At 40.8% G+C, this 20,943-nt stretch overlaps 1 protein-coding gene across 6 annotated transcripts in view; it reads left to right on the top strand.

Annotated features, from left to right (window-relative positions):
* CDK14 (cyclin dependent kinase 14) overlaps window positions 1-20,943 on the top strand; it is a 512,169-nt gene that overhangs the window by 179,203 nt on the left and 312,023 nt on the right. For all 6 annotated transcript variants that reach the window (XM_038392686.2, XM_043509345.1, XM_038392687.2 and 3 more), the window contains one exon: window positions 19,630-19,709. In XM_038392686.2, coding sequence (XP_038248614.1) covers window positions 19,630-19,709 — 80 coding nt within the window. The remainder of the gene's footprint in view (window positions 1-19,629; window positions 19,710-20,943) is intronic.

The following is a 20,943-nucleotide window of genomic DNA, read 5'->3' as shown; positions in this document are numbered from 1 at the left end:
CCCATGGCTCCAGCCAGGGATCGGGGCTTCCACCCTGTAACTCCTGCCATGGCTGGGGCACCCATTTTTCAAATTGTCCGAGGCCCTTGGCCCTGATTAGCAGCTAAGAACCCCTGGCTGTGGCACTCCAAGCAGCACTGGGGAGATCGGACCTACTTCCAGCTGCAGGAAACTCCGCAGCTGGGCTCTGAAGCAGCATAGAAGTGAGTATGGCAATCCTGCAACCCACTTACAAGAGCTTTAGGACCCCCCCATGATCCCCTTTTGGATCAGGGTCCCCATGGTTACTACACCATGACATTTCAGATATAAACATCTGAAATCGTGAAATTGACTAATTTTAAGACCTTGTGGCCGTGAAATTGATCAAAGTGAGCCATGAATTTTGTAGGGCCCTAACTATTAGTCAAGATGGTCAAGGATACAACCCGAAGTTTGTGGCAACCCTATACCTCCAACTGCCAGAAATCTGGAGGGGAAGATGGGTGGATCATTTCAGCTGCTGTGTTCTGTACACTTCCCCTGAAGCTCTGCTACTGGTTACTGTTTGAGGCAGGATACTGGGGTAGATGGGACATTGGTCTGACCCAGTTTGGTCTTTGGGTAATCCAAAAAACTGACAATGGAGCACATCTGGTTCAAGATACTGAAACTTGAGTGGCTGGTATAAAAGGAGGTTATTAATATAATAGGCATGACAGAAACATGGTTGAAAGATGATGATCAATGGGACACAATAATACCAGGGTACGAAATCTATAGGAATGACAGAGTATATTGTGCTGTAGGGGGAGTGCCACTATATGTGAAAGAAAGCATACAGTCAAATATAGTAAAAACCTTAAATGAATCAAACTGTACCGTAGAATCTCTGTGGTTGAATCATAAAAGTATAATAGGAATATAGTACTGACTACCTGACCAGGATGGTGACCATGACTGTGAAATACTCAGGGAGATTAGAGAGGGTACAAACCCAGAAAACCCAACAATAATGGGGATTTTGGTTATACCCAGATTGCTTGAGAACATGTCACCTCAGGCTGAGAGGCAGAGATAAAATTTCTAGACACATTGACTGCTTCTTGAAGCAGCTAGTCATGAAATCCACAAGGGGAGAAGAAATTTTTGATTTAGTCATACGTGGAGCACAAGATCAAGTTCACGAGGTGAATATAGCTGAACCACTAAGTAACAGTGACCATAGTGTGATTAAATGTAAAATCCTTGTAAGGGAGGAAAATACCAAAGAAACCCACTACACTAGCATTTAACTTCAACAAAGGGAATTGCACAAAAAATGAGGAGTCTAGTTAAACAGAAATTAAAAGAAACTATCACAAGAGTGAAATGTCTGCAAGCTACATGGCAACTTTTTAAAAACACCATAATAATAATAATTAATAATTAATAAACACTATTAAAAAAACAATAAAAGGACCCAAAGCCCACCACCAGCACCATGGCTAAACCTAGTAAAAGAGGCAATTAGGGGCAAAAAGACCTCTTTTAAAAATTGGAAGTCAAATCCTAATGAGGAAAATAGAAAGGAGCATAAACTCTGGCAAGTCAAGTGTAACAGGAAGGCCAAAAAAGAATTTCAAGAGCAACTAGCAAGAGACTTAAAAATTAATAGGGAAAAAAAATTTTTTTTGTAAGTCCATCAGAAGTGGGAAGACTGCTAAACAATCAGTGGGACCATGATCAAGGTGCTAAAGGAGCATCCAAGGAAGACGAGGTCATTGTGGAGAAGCTAAATGAATTCTATGCATTGGTCTTCACTGCAAAGGATGTGAAGGCAATTCCCACATCTAAGCCATTCTTTCCATGTGACATATCTGAGGAACTGTCCCAGACTGAGGCGTCAGTAGGGGAGGTTTTGGAACAAATTGATAAATTAAGCAGTGATCAATCACGAGGACCGGATGGTATTCACATAAGAATTCTGAAGGAACTCGCATATGAAATTGCAGAACGCTAATTGTAGTACGTAACCTTCGGCTTAAATAAGCTTCTGTGCCAAATGACTGGCGGATAGCCAATGTGATGCTGATTTTTAAAAAGGGCTTCAGAGGCAATCCTGGCATAACAGGCCAGTAAGCCTAACTTCAGTACAAGACAAACTGGTTGAAACTACAGTAAAGAATAGAATTATCAGATGCATAGATGACACGGTATGTTGGGGAAGAGGCAACATGGCTTTTGTAATGGGAAATCATGCTTCATCAATCTATTAGCATTCACTGAGGGCATCAACACACATGTAGGCAAGGGTGATCCAGTAGATATAGTATACTTGGACTTTCAGAAGGCCTTTGACAAGTTCGCTCATCATAGGTTCTTAAGCAAAGTAAGCTCTCATGGAATAAGAGGGAAGGTCCTCACATGGATCAATAACTGTTCAAAAGTCAGGAAACAAAAATAGGTATAAATGATTAGCTTTCACAATGGAAAGAGATAAATAACAGGATCTCCCAAGAATCTGTACTGGGACCAGTGCTGTTTAAGATATTCATAAATGATCTGGAAAAAGGGGTAAACAGTGAGGTGGCAAAGTCTGTAGACAATACAAAATTACTCAAAATAGTTAAATTCAAAGTAGACTGCAGAGTTACAAAGAGATCTCACAAAACTGGGTGACCGAGAAATAAAATGGCAGTGAAATTCAATGTTGATAAATGCAAAGTAATGCACATTGGTAAACATAATCCCAACAATACTGTATTTTCATTAGTGACTTAAATAATGGCATAAGGGTACACTTATACAGTTTGTGGACAATATCAAACTGGGAGGGATTGCAAGTGCTTTGGAAGATAGGATTAAAATTCAAAATGATCTGGATACTCTGGAGAAATAGGCTGAAGTAAATAGGATGAACTTCAATAAGTATAAATGCAAGGTACTCCACTTAGGAAGGAATAATCAGTTACACACATACAAAATGGGAAATGACTGCCTAGGCAGGAGGATTGCAAAAAGGGATGTGGGGAATCATAGTGGATCACAAGCTAAATAGGAGTCAACAGTGTAACACTGTTGCAAAAAAACAAACATCATTCTGGGATGTATTAGCGGACATGTTGTAAGCAAGATACACAAATTAATTCTTTCACTCTATTCTGTGCCGATTAGGCCTCAACTGGACTATTGTGTCCAGTTCTGGGTGCCACATTTCAGGAAAGATACGGACAAATTGAAGAAAGCCCAGAGAAGGGAAACAAAACTGATTAAAGGTCTAGAAAACATGACCTAGAAAAATTGGGTTTGTTACTCTAGAGTACAGATGTGGGGACCTGCGTGAAAACCTCCTAAGCTTACTTTTACCAGCTTAGATTAAAACTTCCCCAAGGTACAAGCTATTTTACCCTTTGCCCTTGGACTTCCACTGTCACCACCAAACGTCCGGGTTTTTTTTTTTAAAGAGAGTTCTTTGGAAACCTCTTTCCCCCCCCCCAAAATCCTCACCAAAACCTTGCACCCCCCTGCCTGGGGAAGGCTTGATAAAAATCCTCACCAATTTGCATAGGTGACCACAGACCCAAACCCTTGGATCTTAAGAACAATGAAAAAAGCATTGTTTCTTACAAGAAGAATTTTAATATAAGAAAAGGTAAAAAGAATCACCTCTGTAAAATCAGGAGGGTAAATACCTTACAGGGTAATTAGATTCAAAACACAGAGAACTCTCTAGGCAAAACCTTAAGTTACAAGAAAGACACAAAGACAAAAATATTCATTCTATTGAGCACAGTCTAATTTCTCAGCCATTTAAAGAAATCATAATCTAACGCATATCTAGCTAGATTACTTACTAAATTCTAAGACTCCATTCCTGATCTGTCCCTGGCAAAAGCATCACACAGACAGACCCTTTGTTTTTCCCTCCCTCCAGCTTTGAAAGTATCTTGTCTCCTCATTGGTCATTGTGGTCAGGTGCCAGCGAGGTTATCCTAGCTTCTTAACCCTTTACAGGTGAAAGGATTTTTCCTCTGGCCAGGAGGGATTTTAAAGGTGTTTACCCTTCCCTTTATATTTATGACATATACTGAAAACTGTAAGGAGAGTGATCACTTAAGATAAGCCATCACCAGCAGCGGGGGGGGGGGGGGGGGGAGGGGAGGGAAGGAGGAAAACCTTTCATGGTGACAAGCAAGGTAGGCTATTTCCAGCAGTTAACAAGAATATCTGAGGAACAGTGGGGGGTGCGGTGGGGGGGAGAAATACCATGGGGAAATAGTTTTACTTTGTGTAATGACTGATCCATTCCCAGTCTCTATTCAAGCCTAAGTTAATTGTATCCAGTTTGCAAATTAATTCCAATTCAGCAGTCTCTCATTGGAGTCTGTTTTTGAAGCTTTTTTGTTGAAGGATAGCCACTCTTAGGTCTGTAATCGAGTGATGTTAAGCTAAGAGTATAGCTGGATAGATTAACAATATTGCTGGGTGGGTTACGGGAACCACTGTTGTGGCCCCTTGTGGCCTGTAGTAGTTTAGATAGCTGTGTCCTTTTTCTTTTGTAGAGAAGCAAAGTGTGTGTTGTAAATGGCTTGTCTAGTTTTTGTAAAGTCCAGCCACGAGGAATTTTGTGTGGAAGGTTGGTTCTTTATGAGAGTATCCAGTTAAAGAAGGATTCTGGGTGGACTCCTCCTGAAGGTCGAAACAGCAGCCTGAACTTCTACGTAGAGTGCTTCCGCCGACGTGCACGAGCTGAAATTGTGGAAAAGCAGCATTGCTTGCCCCATAACCTCAGCCATGCAGAACACAATGCCATCCACAGCCTCAGAAAGAACTCTGACATCATAATCAAAAAGGCTGACAAAGGAGGTGCTGTCTTCATCATGAATAGGTCGGAATATGAACAAGAGGCTACTAGGCAGCTCTCCAACACCACTTTCTACATTCCATTACCCTCTGATCCCACTGAGAGTTACCAAAAGAAACTACAGCATTTGCTCAAGAAACTCCCTGAAAAAGCACAAGAACAAATCTTCACAGACACACCCCTAGAACCACGACCTGGGGTATTCTATCTGCTACCCAAGATCCATAAACCTGGAAATCCTGGATGCCCCATCATCTCAGGCATTGGCACCCTGACAGCAGGATTGTCTGGCTATGTAGACTCCCTCCTCAGGCCCTTCGTTACCAGCACTCCCAGCTATCTTCGAGACACCACTGACTTCCTGAGGAAATTACAGTCCATTGGTGATCTTCCTAAAAACACCATCCTAGCCACTATGGATGTAGAAGCCCTCTACACCAACATTCCACACAAAGATGGACTACAAGCCGTCAGGAACAGTATCCCCGATACTGTCACGGCTAACCTGGTGGCTGAACTTTGTGACTTTGTCCTCACCCATAACTATTTCACATTTGGGGACAATGTATACCTTCAAGTCAGCGGCACTGCGATGGGTACCCGCATGGCCCCACAGTATGCCAACATTTTTATGGCTGACTTAGAACAACGCTTCCTCAGCTCTCGTCTCCTAATGCCCCTACTCTACTTGCACTACATTGATGACATCTTCATCATCTAGACCCATGGAAAAGAAGCCCTTGAGGAATTCCACCATGATTTCAACAATTTCCATCCCACCATCAACCTCAGCCTGGATCAATTCACACAAGAGATCCACTTCCTGGACACTATGGTGCTAATAAGCGATGGTCACATAAACACCACCCTATATCGGAAACCTACTGACCGCTATTCCTACCTACATGCCTCTAGCTTTCATCCAGATCATACCACAGGATCCATTGTCTACAGCCAAGCTCTACGATATAACCGCATTTGCTCCAACCCCTCAGACAGAGACAAACACCTACAAGATCTCTCTCATGCATTCCTACAACTACAATACCCACCTGCTGAAGTGAAGAAACAGATTGACAGAGCCAGAAGAGTACCCAGAAGTCACCTACTACAGGACAGACCCAACAAAGAAAATAACAGAACGCCACTAGCCATCACCTTCAGCCCCCAACTAAAACCTCTCCAACGCATCATCAAGGATCTACAACCTATCCTGAAGGACGACCCATCACTCTCACAGATCTTAGGAGACAGGCCAGTCTTTGCTTACAGACAGCCCCCCAATCTGAAGCAAATACTCACCAGCAACTACACACCACACAACAGAAGCACTAACCCAGGAACCTATCCTTGCAACAAAGCCCGTTGCCAACTCTGTCCACATATCTATTCAGGGGACACCATCATAGGGCCTAATCACATCAGCCACACTATCAGGGGTTTGTTCACCTGCACATCTACCAATGTGATATATGCCATCATGTGCCAGCAATGCCCCTCTGCCATGTACATTGGTCAAACTGGACAGTCTCTACGTAAAAGAATGAATGGACACAAATCAGACGTCAAGAATTATAATGTTCAAAAACCAGTTGGAGAACACTTCAATCTCTCTGGTCACTCGATTACAGAGCTGAGGGTGGCTATCCTTCAGCAAAAAAGCTTCAAAAACAGACTCCAACGAGAGACTGCTGAATTGGAATTAATTTGCAAACTGGATACAATTAACTTAGGCTTGAATAGAGACTGGGAATGGATGAGTCATTACACAAAGTAAAACTATTTCCCCCTGTTATTTCTCCCACCACCGCACCCCCCGCTGTTCCTCAGATATTCTTGTTAACTGCTGGAAATAGCCTACCTTGCTTGTCACCATGAAAGGTTTTCCTCCCTTCCCCCCCCCCCCCTGCTGCTGGTGATGGCTTATCTTAAGTGATCACTCTCCTTAGAGTGTGTATGATAAAAGCCATTGTTTCATGTTCTCTGTGTGTGTATTTCAATCTCCCCTCTGTTTTTTCCACCAAATGCATCCGATGAAGTGAGCTGTAGCTCACAAAAGCTTATGCTCTAATAAATTTGTTAGTCTCTAAGGTGCCACAAGTACTCCTTTTCTTTTTGCGAATACAGACTAACACGGCTGCTACTCTGAAAACTGACAAAAGAGGAGCCCAACATAAGATTCCTGAGACAACTTTGTTTCCAGCCTCCTGCAGCTCTGATTTAAGTCAACCTTAGAATTTTTTTAAAAAACTCAACTTTCTGGGACAAATTCCTTCTTATATGGAGAAAATTTGCTCAGATTGTAGTGAATTTAGTAGCCTCTGACCCTGTGTTAAGAGATTGGCTGAAGCAGTGTGGTTTGTTTGGCTTATCAAGTTCCTTAATTGTCGTGTTTTGCCTTTTCAGAGGTAAAGCCCTTCACTAATTTTGATCTTTAGTATAAGTTTTGGATTCACAAAGTGCAGGGCACTCAGCAGCTCCCTGACCCTCATCTGTAAACTTCAATGGGAGTTGCTGGAAGCACAGCATAGCTGAAAATTAGGTCAGTTATTTAATTAAATATGGGCTTGAGCCTAGTTTTAGGCATTAATTTTTTCCCCAACTTTTGCCTCTAGAGTATTTTACACTTTCCAGGTTTCCCTATATTGCTTGTTAAAATTACCTCCTTTTCCCCCTTTAAATTCTTGTCCTGATTCTAAAATGGTGAGGGGAATTTAATAATAAAAAAGCAAAGGCCAAGCTCACAATCTGCAAATATACATACTGTATAAGAGCGCTAATACCATCCCTTCACTAAAATTTGTGGTAGCATGCATACTAAATCGGCAACTAGGGAAAGCTGTGCCCATATTTGTAACATGGAATTTACAGGAGGCTCAGTGAGGCCCAACCTTACCTTCCTGCTAAAACACATTACTTCACAGAGATAGGGCAGTAACTCAGCAAAATTAGGTTAAGGGCTAGTTGGATGACTGATATCTCCTTCCTTAAACTAGATACTGTTGATCCAAGGCCTCAAAGGATTGTGAAGCAGCTGTAAGGTATTGTTTTAGGAATAGAGGAGACAGACGCACAAGCTAGCTTGCTATTAAACTGGTTGACATACCTACCTGCTTGGGAGGGTAATTATTTTCTGTAGAAATAGCAGAACAGCCATTTGTTGCGCCACTGGCTTTTGTAGAAATAGGTCAATATATTTCGCTGAGTTCATATGTTAGTCTTCACACTCAGAGCTGGAGATTCCTGTCCTGCACGTTCACCACTTACTTTTTGTCTCTACTGATGATTTACTTATTATTTGCTGTATAAAGTCCTGTCTGGAAGCCTGCTTAACCCACATGTTGGCTGGAATCTAGCATCCCACTCTGAGTTAAATGTTGCTAAAAACAGCCTGTGATATAAGGCTAATAGATCTGATAATACCATAGAAGAATGATGCAGGTGTCATCTTGTTTCTGTGTGACTAATTTTGTGATCATTTGTCAGTTTTGCTTCTAATCAGCCACAAGTGCTTAAGGCCCATTGACTGTCAGTTTGACTTAAGCCACTGAAGAAGCATAGGTACTTTTTGAAAATATTACTGTTTGATTGTATTTGACTGAAAATAGATTAGCACAACAAATGCTTTCTCCGATATCTTCCTTTGTAATCTACATACATGGAAATTTTAGAAGAGGCCATCTTACTTTTGAAAATGTGGCTCTGTTCTTTCTACTATTGACTCTTCTCCACTCTGGGGTAGATACACAATTTGTTGGGGTGGGTAAATGGGATCGTACTAAACCAGTGACAGGCATTCTGGTGCAACACTCCAGAGCTATAAATGACCTAGGAGCAGTGGATTGAAAAGTGCCCCAATCAAGCTTCTTGAAAGGTAGATGGTTAGGTATGTTGCCCGTTCTGCAGAAAATACTTAGAGGATTTGGGTAGGAGTAGCCTTACTTTGCTCTCTCTATTGGCATACTTGTGACTGCTGTGGGTTTTCCTTCTCTGCTGTGCAGTCACCCTTCATGTACTCAGTGGGGGATTCAAAAACAAGTCTCAGAGCAACATGATCTGCATCTGCAGTTTGCTGTCTTGCCGCACATCCCTGGATGTGCTTTGTGAAGAATCCCACTGGCATGCCTGTGGCTTCTGTATCTCTATCCTCTACGCTTGCTGTTGCTTGTTGCTACTATTTAATTCACTTTACTAAAAGGACATCTGTCTATACCTCCATGTACACGTAAAATGTTATAAAAACATAGAACTCTTAACAGTTCAATCCACAAAATCCTCCCCAACACGCTCACCATAAAATTCCTCCTCCTAAACCAAGATGGGGCAAATCTATCCTAAATCCAGTTGTGGTGCACAACACCGTTAACTGTGTGAGGGGAAAACCTTGGGGAATAAATAGGCCTTGTAGAGTGTCATTAAAGTTAATAGATCTGAGTCAGGATAAGGGGAGTAAGTTCTAGAGTCAAGGACCCTTGCTGTTCCTTATTTGAACTGGGGACTGAGAGCTTGAGTTCCACAGCTGATCACAACAGCTTCAGTATCTAATATGAGGAGAGGGGCAGTCTCTTGGGTAGCCAGGCCATTTTTGGTCTTAATAGGTCAAAGCCAATACCTTCTAATCTTCACCTGGGAATCAGCTGGGAGCAAGTGGCGAATTTGAAGCATGCATCTGTGTGAAATACCACTCAAATAGGCCAGCCATCTTATTCTGCAGTAGCTGCAATTTCCAAGTGATTTTAAGGCCGTATGACAATGAGGGACGCTTGTATCAGGGGCGGTCAAGCTTATTGACCCTGCAAGCCGCACATGATGATCTTCAGAAATTCAAGAGCCGTGCCCAGGCAGGCGTGCCCCACTGGGATAAAACCCCAAGACCCCCCCCACCACCACTGGGCAGAAACCAGAGGCAATGTGTAAGGGGGGCAAGTGGGGTCACATCCGCCCCCTGATTTTTGCCACTTGGTGTTGCCGGGCCCTCTCCCTGCACCGCAACTGCTGGAGCCAGCAATCTAGGAGCTGTGGCTCTGGGGAGAAGTAGCAGCAAACACCTGGGAGCTGCAGGGAGGGGCCGCTGAGGGTAAGAGGAGGGTGTGACTCAAGCTTTGGGGAGGGCTGAACCTTTAAATTGTGCCCCCCCCCCCCAGGCACCAGTCATCTCTGGCAGAAGCCCCTAGCCCCACCACTCTGCTGCAGGGCAGAAGCCCTGAAAGTCCCTCCCCCCCCGCACTCTGGTAGGTGGAGAATGGGGCAGCATGGGGGGCTCAGCAAGCTGTACCTTAACTGTAAAAGAGCTGCATGCAGCTTGCGAGCCATGGTTTGGCCACCCCGGCTTATACAGTCAACACATGGCTTAACCATTTTCTATATTTGTTTGTGTCTCACTATATCCCAATACCCTTTATGAACAACTAGCTGGCTATGATTATTTTTTCATATGTTCTGGGGGACTGTGGCACTCAAATAGTACATCTTCCCTATGCACATGGATATTCATAGTCTGCTTTTCAATTTTGTGGTGTCATAGTCCCTTACAGGTGATTGTTGGGGTTACTTGCTCTTATTTTTGAGCTCATATTTTTCCTTGTGCATCTGCTGAATTCACATCATCCTTTTTCCTCCCAGGCTGCTTTCTTAGCTGTGGCTCTTGTAGGTTTTTGCTGGCTCTCTTATGTGTGTGGTGTTGCAATTCCTGTGGGCTTTGGCAGCCTGCTGGGCATGCCGTGTCTTTCCTGTCATTCTTCTCAGCTAACCACAGGTTTGATCCGCAGCTACACAAGGTATAATTTTCACTGTACCAATGCAGTATTCTGTATCATTATGACATGCTCCCCAGTGTGTCTTTTACTTGCAGCAGCTTAATTTACACATCTTCAACTCACTTTTCATGGCTTGTTCCTTTTAGCTTCCTTTTTGTATTTGGAGTGTTCACCATGTTGATCAGGTATCCCTTCTGCCAGGTGAAGTTGGCAGAAGCAAAGGCCAGGTTCAACATCTAGGGGTTCCTTTGAACATTACAACACAGAACCAACTTGAGTGCCCAACCAGTAATCTGGAAAACTTAACACCATCCCTGCGTGCCTCCAAAAGGCAATCCTTCCCCACTCTCAAATCTGAGAGTTTGAGAACTTTTATTAAAAGGGAAAGGGAACCAAGCCTTAGTTTGGGAAAACACCACAACCAATCAAAAAACAGGCGTTCATAAGCCAACCCGACCCCATAATGTGGTAGGCAGTGTCCTTTGCCTCAGTTTCCCATCTTGTGATGGGAAAGTCCAACAAATAAATGTCCCTTTAACAAATCACATCACTCTCCTATCCCTCCACTGCACCCTACTGACAGTTGGCTGTCCTTGGTCAGCAAAGACCCAGAGTTTACAGGTGTGTTCATTTGGGGTCACCTCCCACTCTTTGGGGTGGGGGGTTGGGGAGAGAAGGGGGAAGTATCCAGCAATGACTCAGCTGCTGCTGACGCTTCTTCAGCTGACTCAGAGTTGTTGTCGTTCACTCTGCTGTCACCACCTGATTAGATAGTCACTGGCTGCCGCTGCCACCATTCAGTCTGCCACCATCGTTCACTCTGGTGGTGGTGGTGCTGCTGTTGCTTCTCTGCTGCCACCAGCAATTCTATGCAATGCCACATGCTGAGATTCCGCCACTTAACCCAGTTTTCGGTGCTTTCTGTGGGGGTCTCACTGTTGGTGCAGGCTGGGCTGCCTTCTTTACAGCAACACTTACCTGCAGCAGATCCAAGGCTCAACAGTGAGACCTGATTATCAGAGATTTCAGCTCTAGTGATCACTTAGCAAAACAATGACTCAGTTGTCTTTGTTGCAGGTCAAATGTTGTCTAGGACTCTTAAGCAGAGCCCACACCTCAGGTATGAACACGTGTTCACTGTCTTTCTCTCTTTTTACTGGGCTTTGGCATCCCTAACCTCTGCTTAGCGAGTACAGTTCAGTTGAGTACTAACCCCTCAATCAGGACATGCTGAGCATGGTTCTGCTCCCCTTTTACTCATACATTTCATTGCCCCTGCAGTCAATACCAAACCGTATTGTTACCCAACATAGTCAAAATGTATCACTTTGGCAACACAACCTGTCGTCTGAATACCTAGGTAGAGTAGGTGTGTTTATGCCAATACTGTCTGATCCTGAAGTCTTTTCCCTCCAGTTCATCTCTCGATGTCAGGGGAGAGCTCCTTCAGACCCTGCTCACACTTTGATAACTCTTTGATAACTCTCTTGATAACTAACTTCTTAACAGGGTTAAGAAGATCTTCTGTGGTTCATGCTTTTGTAAAACTCTCACTGTTTTGGTTCCATGGAACTAATTAGTTTTGAACCTTTCCCTCTGTGATTTAAATATATTCCGAGCCACTTTTTCCTGTAGCTTACACAAAACTAGTAACCTGCTGTAAATGAAGCAGGGACCTTTCTATTTACCCAACCAGGTAGTTGTGAAATTAATATAGATTTATGGATTTTAAGGCCAGATGTTACCATTACAGTAATCTAGTCTGACTTCCTGCATAGTGCGAACTGGTGGTGGTGGGGGTTATATTAAATTGTACTGCTACCCATAGGATATTATCTGTGACATGTTTTTAAGTTATATCAAGGGTTCCTAGAACATATGGATAGATGCCCTTTTTTAAGCCTGTGTACCAATATAAATAAATACTTTATCAAATCACAATGACTTTTAGCTGAACTAGAGCAAATTTTTTTAAAATATTTTAATTTAAAATGCCAAGCGATGGAGAGTTTGACACTTAACGAAGTGCTAAGCATTGACAGAAGTTACACATACTGTTTAAAAGCTTTAAGAATTGTCCAGAATTAAGGATTCTAAGTGAAGGATAAAAGAATCGCAGTGAATGTATACATTAGTCTTCATTCCTATAATCAATTTCTCAAAATCCAAATGCATTGCTGAAACAAATAGTAAGAGTGTGTGTTTATGTATATGTAGCTAGATAGTGCGTGTGTGTATCTGTGTGTATAAGCATCTAGATACAATGGCAACTGGCATACTGTGTATACTGTATTTCTATGTATTGATAATAATGAGCACTTTTCATCTGTAACTCGCGCAGCACTTGACAAAAGTGGATAAGCATTATTATCCCCATTGTACAGGTGAGGAAACCGAGGCACCGAATGATTGACTTGCCCAAAGTCACGCTGTGAGTCAGTGGTAGAGCTGGGACAGAAACCAGGTGTATTGTATCATAGTAATAAAAATAATAATGATGATCTAATGGTAATAGGAAATATGTGCATGTTTGTGGGACAGAATAAACACTAAAGCCTTGTCTACACTGGCAGCAGATTGTAGAGTATGGGCAAAAAACGGTGAAAGCCGGTTGCATCCACTCTTGACACTGTGGTGTGCAGCAGTGAAAGGCTGCGGCAAGGTGGACAGAGCCATGTAGGGTACATACCGTAAGGTTCAGACATGTAGGGCATTCCAGTCTACTCGCCTAAGCGGTGTCTCACCATCTACACTGCTGTTTATACCTGTGCTAGCTGTGTGTTTAATGACACGCCGCCGTAAGTGTAGACATGCCTTATAGAGTTCCCAAATTAGATGTCATTGTGCACCAGTGTGTTTTTCTTTTGAGAATGACACAATACCTTCCAATAGGAGATCAAATGAGATTTCAAACTACAAAATTATAAAAGATGTCACCCTTCTACAGCCACACTACCAGATGTGCTCTGAGACCCTTCAGACCTACAGAGTGGTTTCTGCAGGCTCCCAAGGGAGATAAAAGCATGGCAAGGAACGCGCCTTCTGTTCTTTCCTATGCTATCTGTCCCAGTTTCATGCTGCTTTCCTTCCCTCTGCTCAGACAATGGGAAGAGAGTACCTAACCCATGGACTTTACTTTCAGGAACAAATTTGTTCTTTATCTCTGTGCATGCTCCATTAAAAATATATTAATAGAATATTTGCCATTTCTAGAACCATAGGTGTCCCTATGACCAGTGACTTTTGTACCTGTTTTGAAGAGGATTTTTATTTAATCTTTACTTGTACAAATAGTACATCTATTTCAAATCTATTAATGTCTATTGGACATCTTTACTTTAAACATAATACTTAGTACCTAGTTACCATTGTGACCTATACATATAAGGTACATTTCACTGGTATGGCACAGAGCAAACTACAGACAGAGCTGTTTTCTTAACCTTAGAAACTGTTAGTAATTCATATTCTTTCAATAGTCATGTGTTAAAAAGAGAGTGGTTGAGTACGTAGGTGTGTGTACACACACACACACAATGTGTGCACATATATATGTTTTTATAAAATATGATTAGTTATGCTTAATGTAGTTTGTCTTGGCTGGAGGATGTTGATCTGGAGGTAAATATTCTTTCACTCTGTTCATGCTTCTTATTCAAAAACAAGGTCTATAAAATTTTGCATTCTTGCCTATGAACCTAAACTGTGAATTCTTTGAAGAATTGATGGATTTGTTTCCAGAGTCCCAGTTGTAATATTTTAGTTGTGCAAAAATGAATATTCTAAATCTACCATGTCTCTTGGAAGCCTTAAATCTTTTATCAAGCATATCATACTAAACAGCCACTCTAGAAAATAGTCCCTAATTTATTACTTAATTGATTTCTGCTTTTTAAAATAAAATAACTACATAGTTTTACCTTCAACACTTTAATAATTAAAAAAAAGTATCATAGAAGCTGGAAAGATATATTGGCAGGTTCACTTTATGCTATTGAATACTTACAGGAAAAAATACATTGTTAGCAGAACTGGTAAAGTTATGAGTAACTCTTTTCTGCAGAAGAAATATATAATCCATATTTACACTGAGAAATTTACATTTCTCAAATGTTTGATTAAAAGAAATATTTCATTGAATGTAAGATCAAATTTTCTTCTGTGGAGTAAAATGAAGTGACTAAAATGATTACAGATTTACTTTTATAGCAGAAAGAAAAGGAGTACTTGTGGCACCTTAGAGACTAACAAATTTATTAGAGCATAAGCTTTCGTGAGCTACAGCTCACTTCATCGGATGCATTTGGTGGAAAAAACAGAGGAGAGATTTATATACACACACACACAGAGAACATGAAACAATGGGTTTATCATACACACTGTAATGAGAGTGATCACTTAAGATAAGCCATCACCAGTAGCGGGGGGGGGGGGGGGGAAGGGGGGGGAAGGAGGAAAACCTTTCATGGTGACAAGCAAGGTAGGCTAATTCCAGCAGTTAACAAGAATATCAGAGGAACAGTGGGGGGTCACCTGCTTGTCACCATGAAAGGTTTTCCTCCTTCCCCCCCCTGCTGTTGGTGATGGCTTATCTTAAGTGATCACTCTCCTTACAGTGTGTATGATAAACCCATTGTTTCATGTTCTCTGTGTGTGTGTATATAAATCTCTCCTCTGTTTTTTCCACCAAATGCATCCGATGAAGTGAGCTGTAGCTCACGAAAGCTTATGCCTAATAAATTTGTTAGTCTCTAAGGTGCCACAAGTACTCCTTTTCTTTTTGCGAATACAGACTAACACGGCTGCTACTCTGAAACCTTTTATAGCAGGTTTCCTTTCAAATCAGAATGCTAGCAGAGCATGGCTTTATTAAGACTATTAGCTCTGTGGGGCTTTGGACATCTGTTTGTGAAGCTGTTATAACTACAGAATATGTTTTGTTGAATATGAGGGATTTAGTGGTCTTATAAAAGTTTATATCTATGTAAATGAATAACTATATCTGTGAGTTAAATTTTAATAATTATTTTTTTCCGAGATAGAGAGTAATATCAGGAATTAGAGAACAGTACAGATGCCATCTGCTGATTTGTCTTTCAAAGTCTGTGCTTACTAGAGCTTTGAACTAAGTTTCAACTCTAGCCAGCAATAAAATTCCTCACAAAATAAACAGATTGAAATCCTAGTGGTGAATTTTATGTAAATTGAACCCATTAAGGGTATTTTATTTAAAACATGTATTACATTTAAATATAACTGAAGAACTTGTGAAAATATAGTATTCCATTCTTACCTTTTGTTCCCTAGATATGCATTATCCATATTATGCTAGAAAAACCAATTGGCCTTCAATTGCTTTATATTCATTAGTATTAGATTTTGTTAATGATGCATGATTAGAGCATTACATTGTTTCTAATATCTGACATTTTCCCATAAACAGTCATGTTTTCTCCATGTAATTCATTTGGGTCTTGCTGGCATTACAGTCTATTTTGGAAAATGTTGTGTAACGTATACATTTTATTAGGATATTTTTTAAACATTTGGTTCAAATGGTCTGAAGCTCACTTATGTTTTAAAATATGCACAATTTATTGTGTGCCATATACATTTACATAAACCCATAGCTCTTTAGCACCTTTCATGCAAAGCATGCTAGAAACAGTTTACAATAAAATTCCAAACTAGTAATTTTAAAACAGTAAACAAAAATGAATTGAATTGAGACTTTTTAAAATTCTCCCGAGTCTAAATATTCTATCCATCAGCTCCTAGAGATAAAAGGAGGGCCAGAGTGAACAAAGACCGTAGATGAGAATTAATTCAAATAATGTTTAGAGATGGTAAGAAGCTCTGCAGCTTATCTCAAGGAATTTTTGGAGCTGGGGGAGAGGAGGGAGAGAGAGCAAGCCTATTAGTTTAGAAAGGAATAAGACCATTGATTTTATTGATATTTTATAATCAATATTGTCCTTAATAGGAACCCAGGAAGCAATTAGCAATGTGGATGGCAGATGCTGAGATAAGTGAAATACCCTTATCTTGATTGGGGAGAAGTGTGAGCATAAGTTGCCTTATAAATAATCCTAGATGTCCAAAGATACAGCAAAACTGTCATATTGTCAGGTTGCCTAAAGGTTCTGTACCTAGCAGTATTTCCTACTTATCTTTCATAATAATAATAATAAATAATTAATCCAATATTGAATATAATATAAATGATAGACACAGTCGTAGAAGACAAAGATTAAGCCATTCATCCTGGTATTATTGTAAAGTATGATCTGATTATCTTCCAAATAAATGCATGGGCAGATTTTAATAGTTTGGGGAGCTAATTTTCAGCACGACAGTTTTCTTCAGTATTGATTGTAAGGATTCTGTGATAGCCGCATCTGCACTTCTGACAAGGCATGACAAAGTTGAGATTGCCTCAGTGGGAACAGCTGGAAGAGGAAAATACATCCAGTTATCACTGTTAACTGATGACAATTCACCTTCTTTTGCCCCAAAATATGCACTTAAGGAAGAGAATGAACTAAAGTAAAAGAGCTCTTAGCAATTGAATAATTAATTGGAACCAGATCAGATGAAAATTGTTTTTTGAAAGGTAAGAGACTGGTATCTTCGGGACAAAAACAGGATATTTCAGTCCCTGAGCAACCAAGAATTCAAGATGAGTTGAATCATTTCAATAGCATTAATAGTTGCCCAGAGCTCTACCAAAGCAAATGACAAATATCATACAAAATGCTAATGATAACCACGTTTCTCCCCTCAACTGCCTCATCCATTGCAAATTAAGAACACTAAGAGTCATCGATATTAATAAAAAGAAAAGGAGTACTTGTGGCAGTTTAGAGACTAACAAATTTATTAGAGCATAAGCTTTCGTGAGCTACTGCTCACTTCATTGGATGCATTTTGATAATGATAATGCATCCGATGAAGTGAGCTGTAGCTCACGAAAGCTTATGCTCTAATAAATTTTAGTCTCTAAAGTGCCACGGGTACTCCTTTTCTTTTTGCGAATACGACTAACACGGCTGCTACTCTGAAACCTATCGATATTAATGTTATAGTTTTTCTACTTCCATTGCCAGTCTGTGGTAAAATTAATTGACTAAGTAGAAGAAAGACCAATAACCTCAGACTAAAAAAGAGCATAACCTATATAACACAACGCTTTCCTAACGCTTCCTCTCCTTATTTACCCCAGTCTTTGTCTCTTGTTACATTTCCCCCACCGCCCCATCTCCTCCACGCTACCAGTGATGCCAGCCTCAATATCTTATTTGTCTGCTTCTCCTGCTGACCTCCACATTGCCATCTAGACATGGAACACCTTTCCTGGCCTGGGTCTGCAAAACTTTCCTTTCCTCATTTAAATCCCTCCTGAAGAAACATTTTTCCTGCACCTTTCCTTTGTGTATTCAGATTTTAAACTCTAAGGGCAAAGACTGCCTCAGTGGGAACAGCTGGAAGAGGAAAATACATCCAGTTATCACTGTTAACTGATGACAATTCACCTTCTTTTGCCCCAAAATATGCACTTAAGGAAGAGAATGAACTAAAGTAAAAGAGCTCTTAGCAATTGAATAATTAATTGTTGTCTTCTCTTTCTAAAAGACACTTGGCGTATTTTGTTACCACAATCTAAATGCAAATAAATGTCAAACATTAATAAGTGGAACCCCCTAATTTATTCTCAGATGAAGTTTCCAATGGTGACTAGTGACTGGGGTACTTGGGATACTTTAAAGGGGCCTGAGCACCTCACCCTTTGAAAAATTAGGCCTTTTTAAGGTGTCGAGTTTTGTATGTTTGTACAGTACCTAGCACCTAGGCCCAGCTTAGTTGACACTTTTAGGCACTATTATAATGTAAATGTTAAATACTCTACTAATAAATAGGAGAATAAAAATACAGTAGCAACCCTGTAATTAAATATTAAATAAAGCTTGAGGGAGCAACTGAATTGATCACTAGATTAATATCCATATCATCTTGCTGCAAGATTTAGAACAACATATTTTAAGGCTCAATGCAATAAGTTGCCTCCTCAACCACTGGAGTACGAAAGCTCTGTCAGTCTCCCGGGCTCTTCAGCTGCAAACTCTAATTTTTTAAATATTTTTATAAAGAAATTATAATAATAATAATCCTTGTTGCCAGCTGTATCATACCATTTTAGGAATGCTACCCCCAACTATCCTTTTCATGTTCAGGGAGTCTCTTAAAGTCCTAATTCAGGAGTACACTTTTGAGGAGGAAATTGTTGAAGATGGTGTTGGTCATCTGAGTCCTTCTCTTGGATAAACTGTCTGAGCAGACTGGGCAGATTAGGCAGAAATTGCATTTAAATGTTAAATACTGGAAACTACTTCAGTTGAATAGAACTGAAAAGAGACAGACATCTGTTGTGAGGCTTGATCCATGGGGGAACATTATTTAAAACCTTATAAATGGATGTCGTCCTAATAAAAAACTAGTCTGGGCAGTGCACTCAAGAATGTACTTTAGGGAATAATCGTGCTTTAATGGGAAATGGATAGAATGACCTAACAGATATTTTCCACCTCAAATTTCCATGACTATTGGAAGGCAATTATTGTGGGGCATAATTCAGGGAGAAGAGAAAAATAAATATAAAAATGGGTATACCATATGTGGAATTATTGATTGAAGTTCTGTTTGGATTAAATGATCAAAGAAATAAACCATATTTTTACAATGCTATGCTTTCTTTAAACAAAGCCTCCAGTTTAATGCTATGATAGAAAGGAAACAGAGGCTGACTCATAGAAAGCTGAGATCACTTCTTGGATTACATGAATGTGAATATTTAAAGCTGACATTATGGAGGCTATGAAGTGTTTCTTACTGTGCCATAAGTGAATCACTGACATTGACAGGGAGAAACTAAATAAGACCTGATGGGAAATAAGCCCTATTATTGGAATATTCATTTTTTAATTAATTTTGTGTATGTTTCTCTTTTTTTCCTTCCTCTCCTTCTTCCCCTCTCCCGCCCCTGCCCCCCAGGGTAAATGGGAAGCTGGTGGCGCTGAAGGTGATTAGATTACAAGAGGAGGAAGGAACTCCATTTACAGCTATCAGGGAAGGTATGCACTCATGTTTAATGATTATTCATGGTTTGTTTTTTAATTGCATTGCATTCACTCTTTCCAATAGCATGCTATACTGAATAGCTTGAGATTTTAAATTATATGGTTATGTTCCCTGTAGGAAGTGGCTTTGGTACTTCAAAAATCAAAACCTCCCTACAATGGTGGAGTTCATATTAAATAAAACAAATCTGTGTCTCTGTGGTTTGGCTTGTCTGAGAACTGCTATTGGGTACAAGTGACATACTAAGTAGAATGTATGTTTGGGAGGGGGCGGGAGGACTGTCACTGGTATAATATGTTGGGGAAGTTTTGCTTGTTGTGAAGCAGCACCTAAGATGAGGAGAGATTTAATTTTTTTTGTTTATGTGAGACCATGTTCCCTGAAAGATAGTCATATAGAACACATCTCTGCATTTTTTGACTGCGAGAGCCGAGGTAGGTTCAGGGATAAATATAGCAAGCTCCTTAAAAACAGGGTGGATTAAAAAAAAAAAATTACCTTTTAAAAGAACTGACTGTGTATGCTTTGGGTTTTTGTCCCCCTCCCTCTCTGCCACCTCTGGACTGTCGGGCTTAGGGATGACTCTTTTCTAGCTGCGTGTCAGAGGTCTGTGATGCTTTCTGCTCCACTCCCTCTATTCTTTCTTATCAGCCACCCTGGCTGCTCCCTGGTGACAGCTTCTGTATCTGTGCTTGGCTGCCGCAAGCTCCTTTGCAGAAGTTGCTGCACATGCCTTGTTTAAATGGGCCTACTCTGTTGGTGAGTGCCAAAGATAGGGACTGGTGGTGAAAGAAGAAACCTTTTACCTTCCGGTCATTGATTCAGATTTATCTCAGGGTACGCATGGCTACGCTATGAGGAGAAAGCTCTCTTGCTGACAAAACACTCCCCCCCCCCCCAGTGGCACTGTTCACACTGGTACTTTTCCTCAGTAAAATTTTTGTCATTCGGGGGGGTGTATGTATCTGTTTTTGTTGTTTTTTTTAACACCCCTGAACGACAAAAGTTTTGTTGACGAAGAGCCAATGTAGACAAAGCTTCAGGTTGGTAGCAAGCTCTGATACAGCTATTCAGTGGTCTGTATGAAATATCTTGACAGTCCCAGTGCAGTTCCTATGGTGGGGAGAAAGCTTAATGGCATATCAGAACACCAGCCCAATTGACACTCTTATCAGTCTCAGCAGAACAGACCATAACATCATTGCATAAGCATTTAACGCTGTCCTA

The sequence above is a fragment of the Dermochelys coriacea genome, chromosome 2 (genome assembly GCF_009764565.3).
Source record: "Dermochelys coriacea isolate rDerCor1 chromosome 2, rDerCor1.pri.v4, whole genome shotgun sequence".
Lineage (NCBI taxonomy): Eukaryota > Metazoa > Chordata > Testudines > Dermochelyidae > Dermochelys > Dermochelys coriacea.
This window is presented reverse-complemented; position numbering and strand designations above follow the sequence as displayed.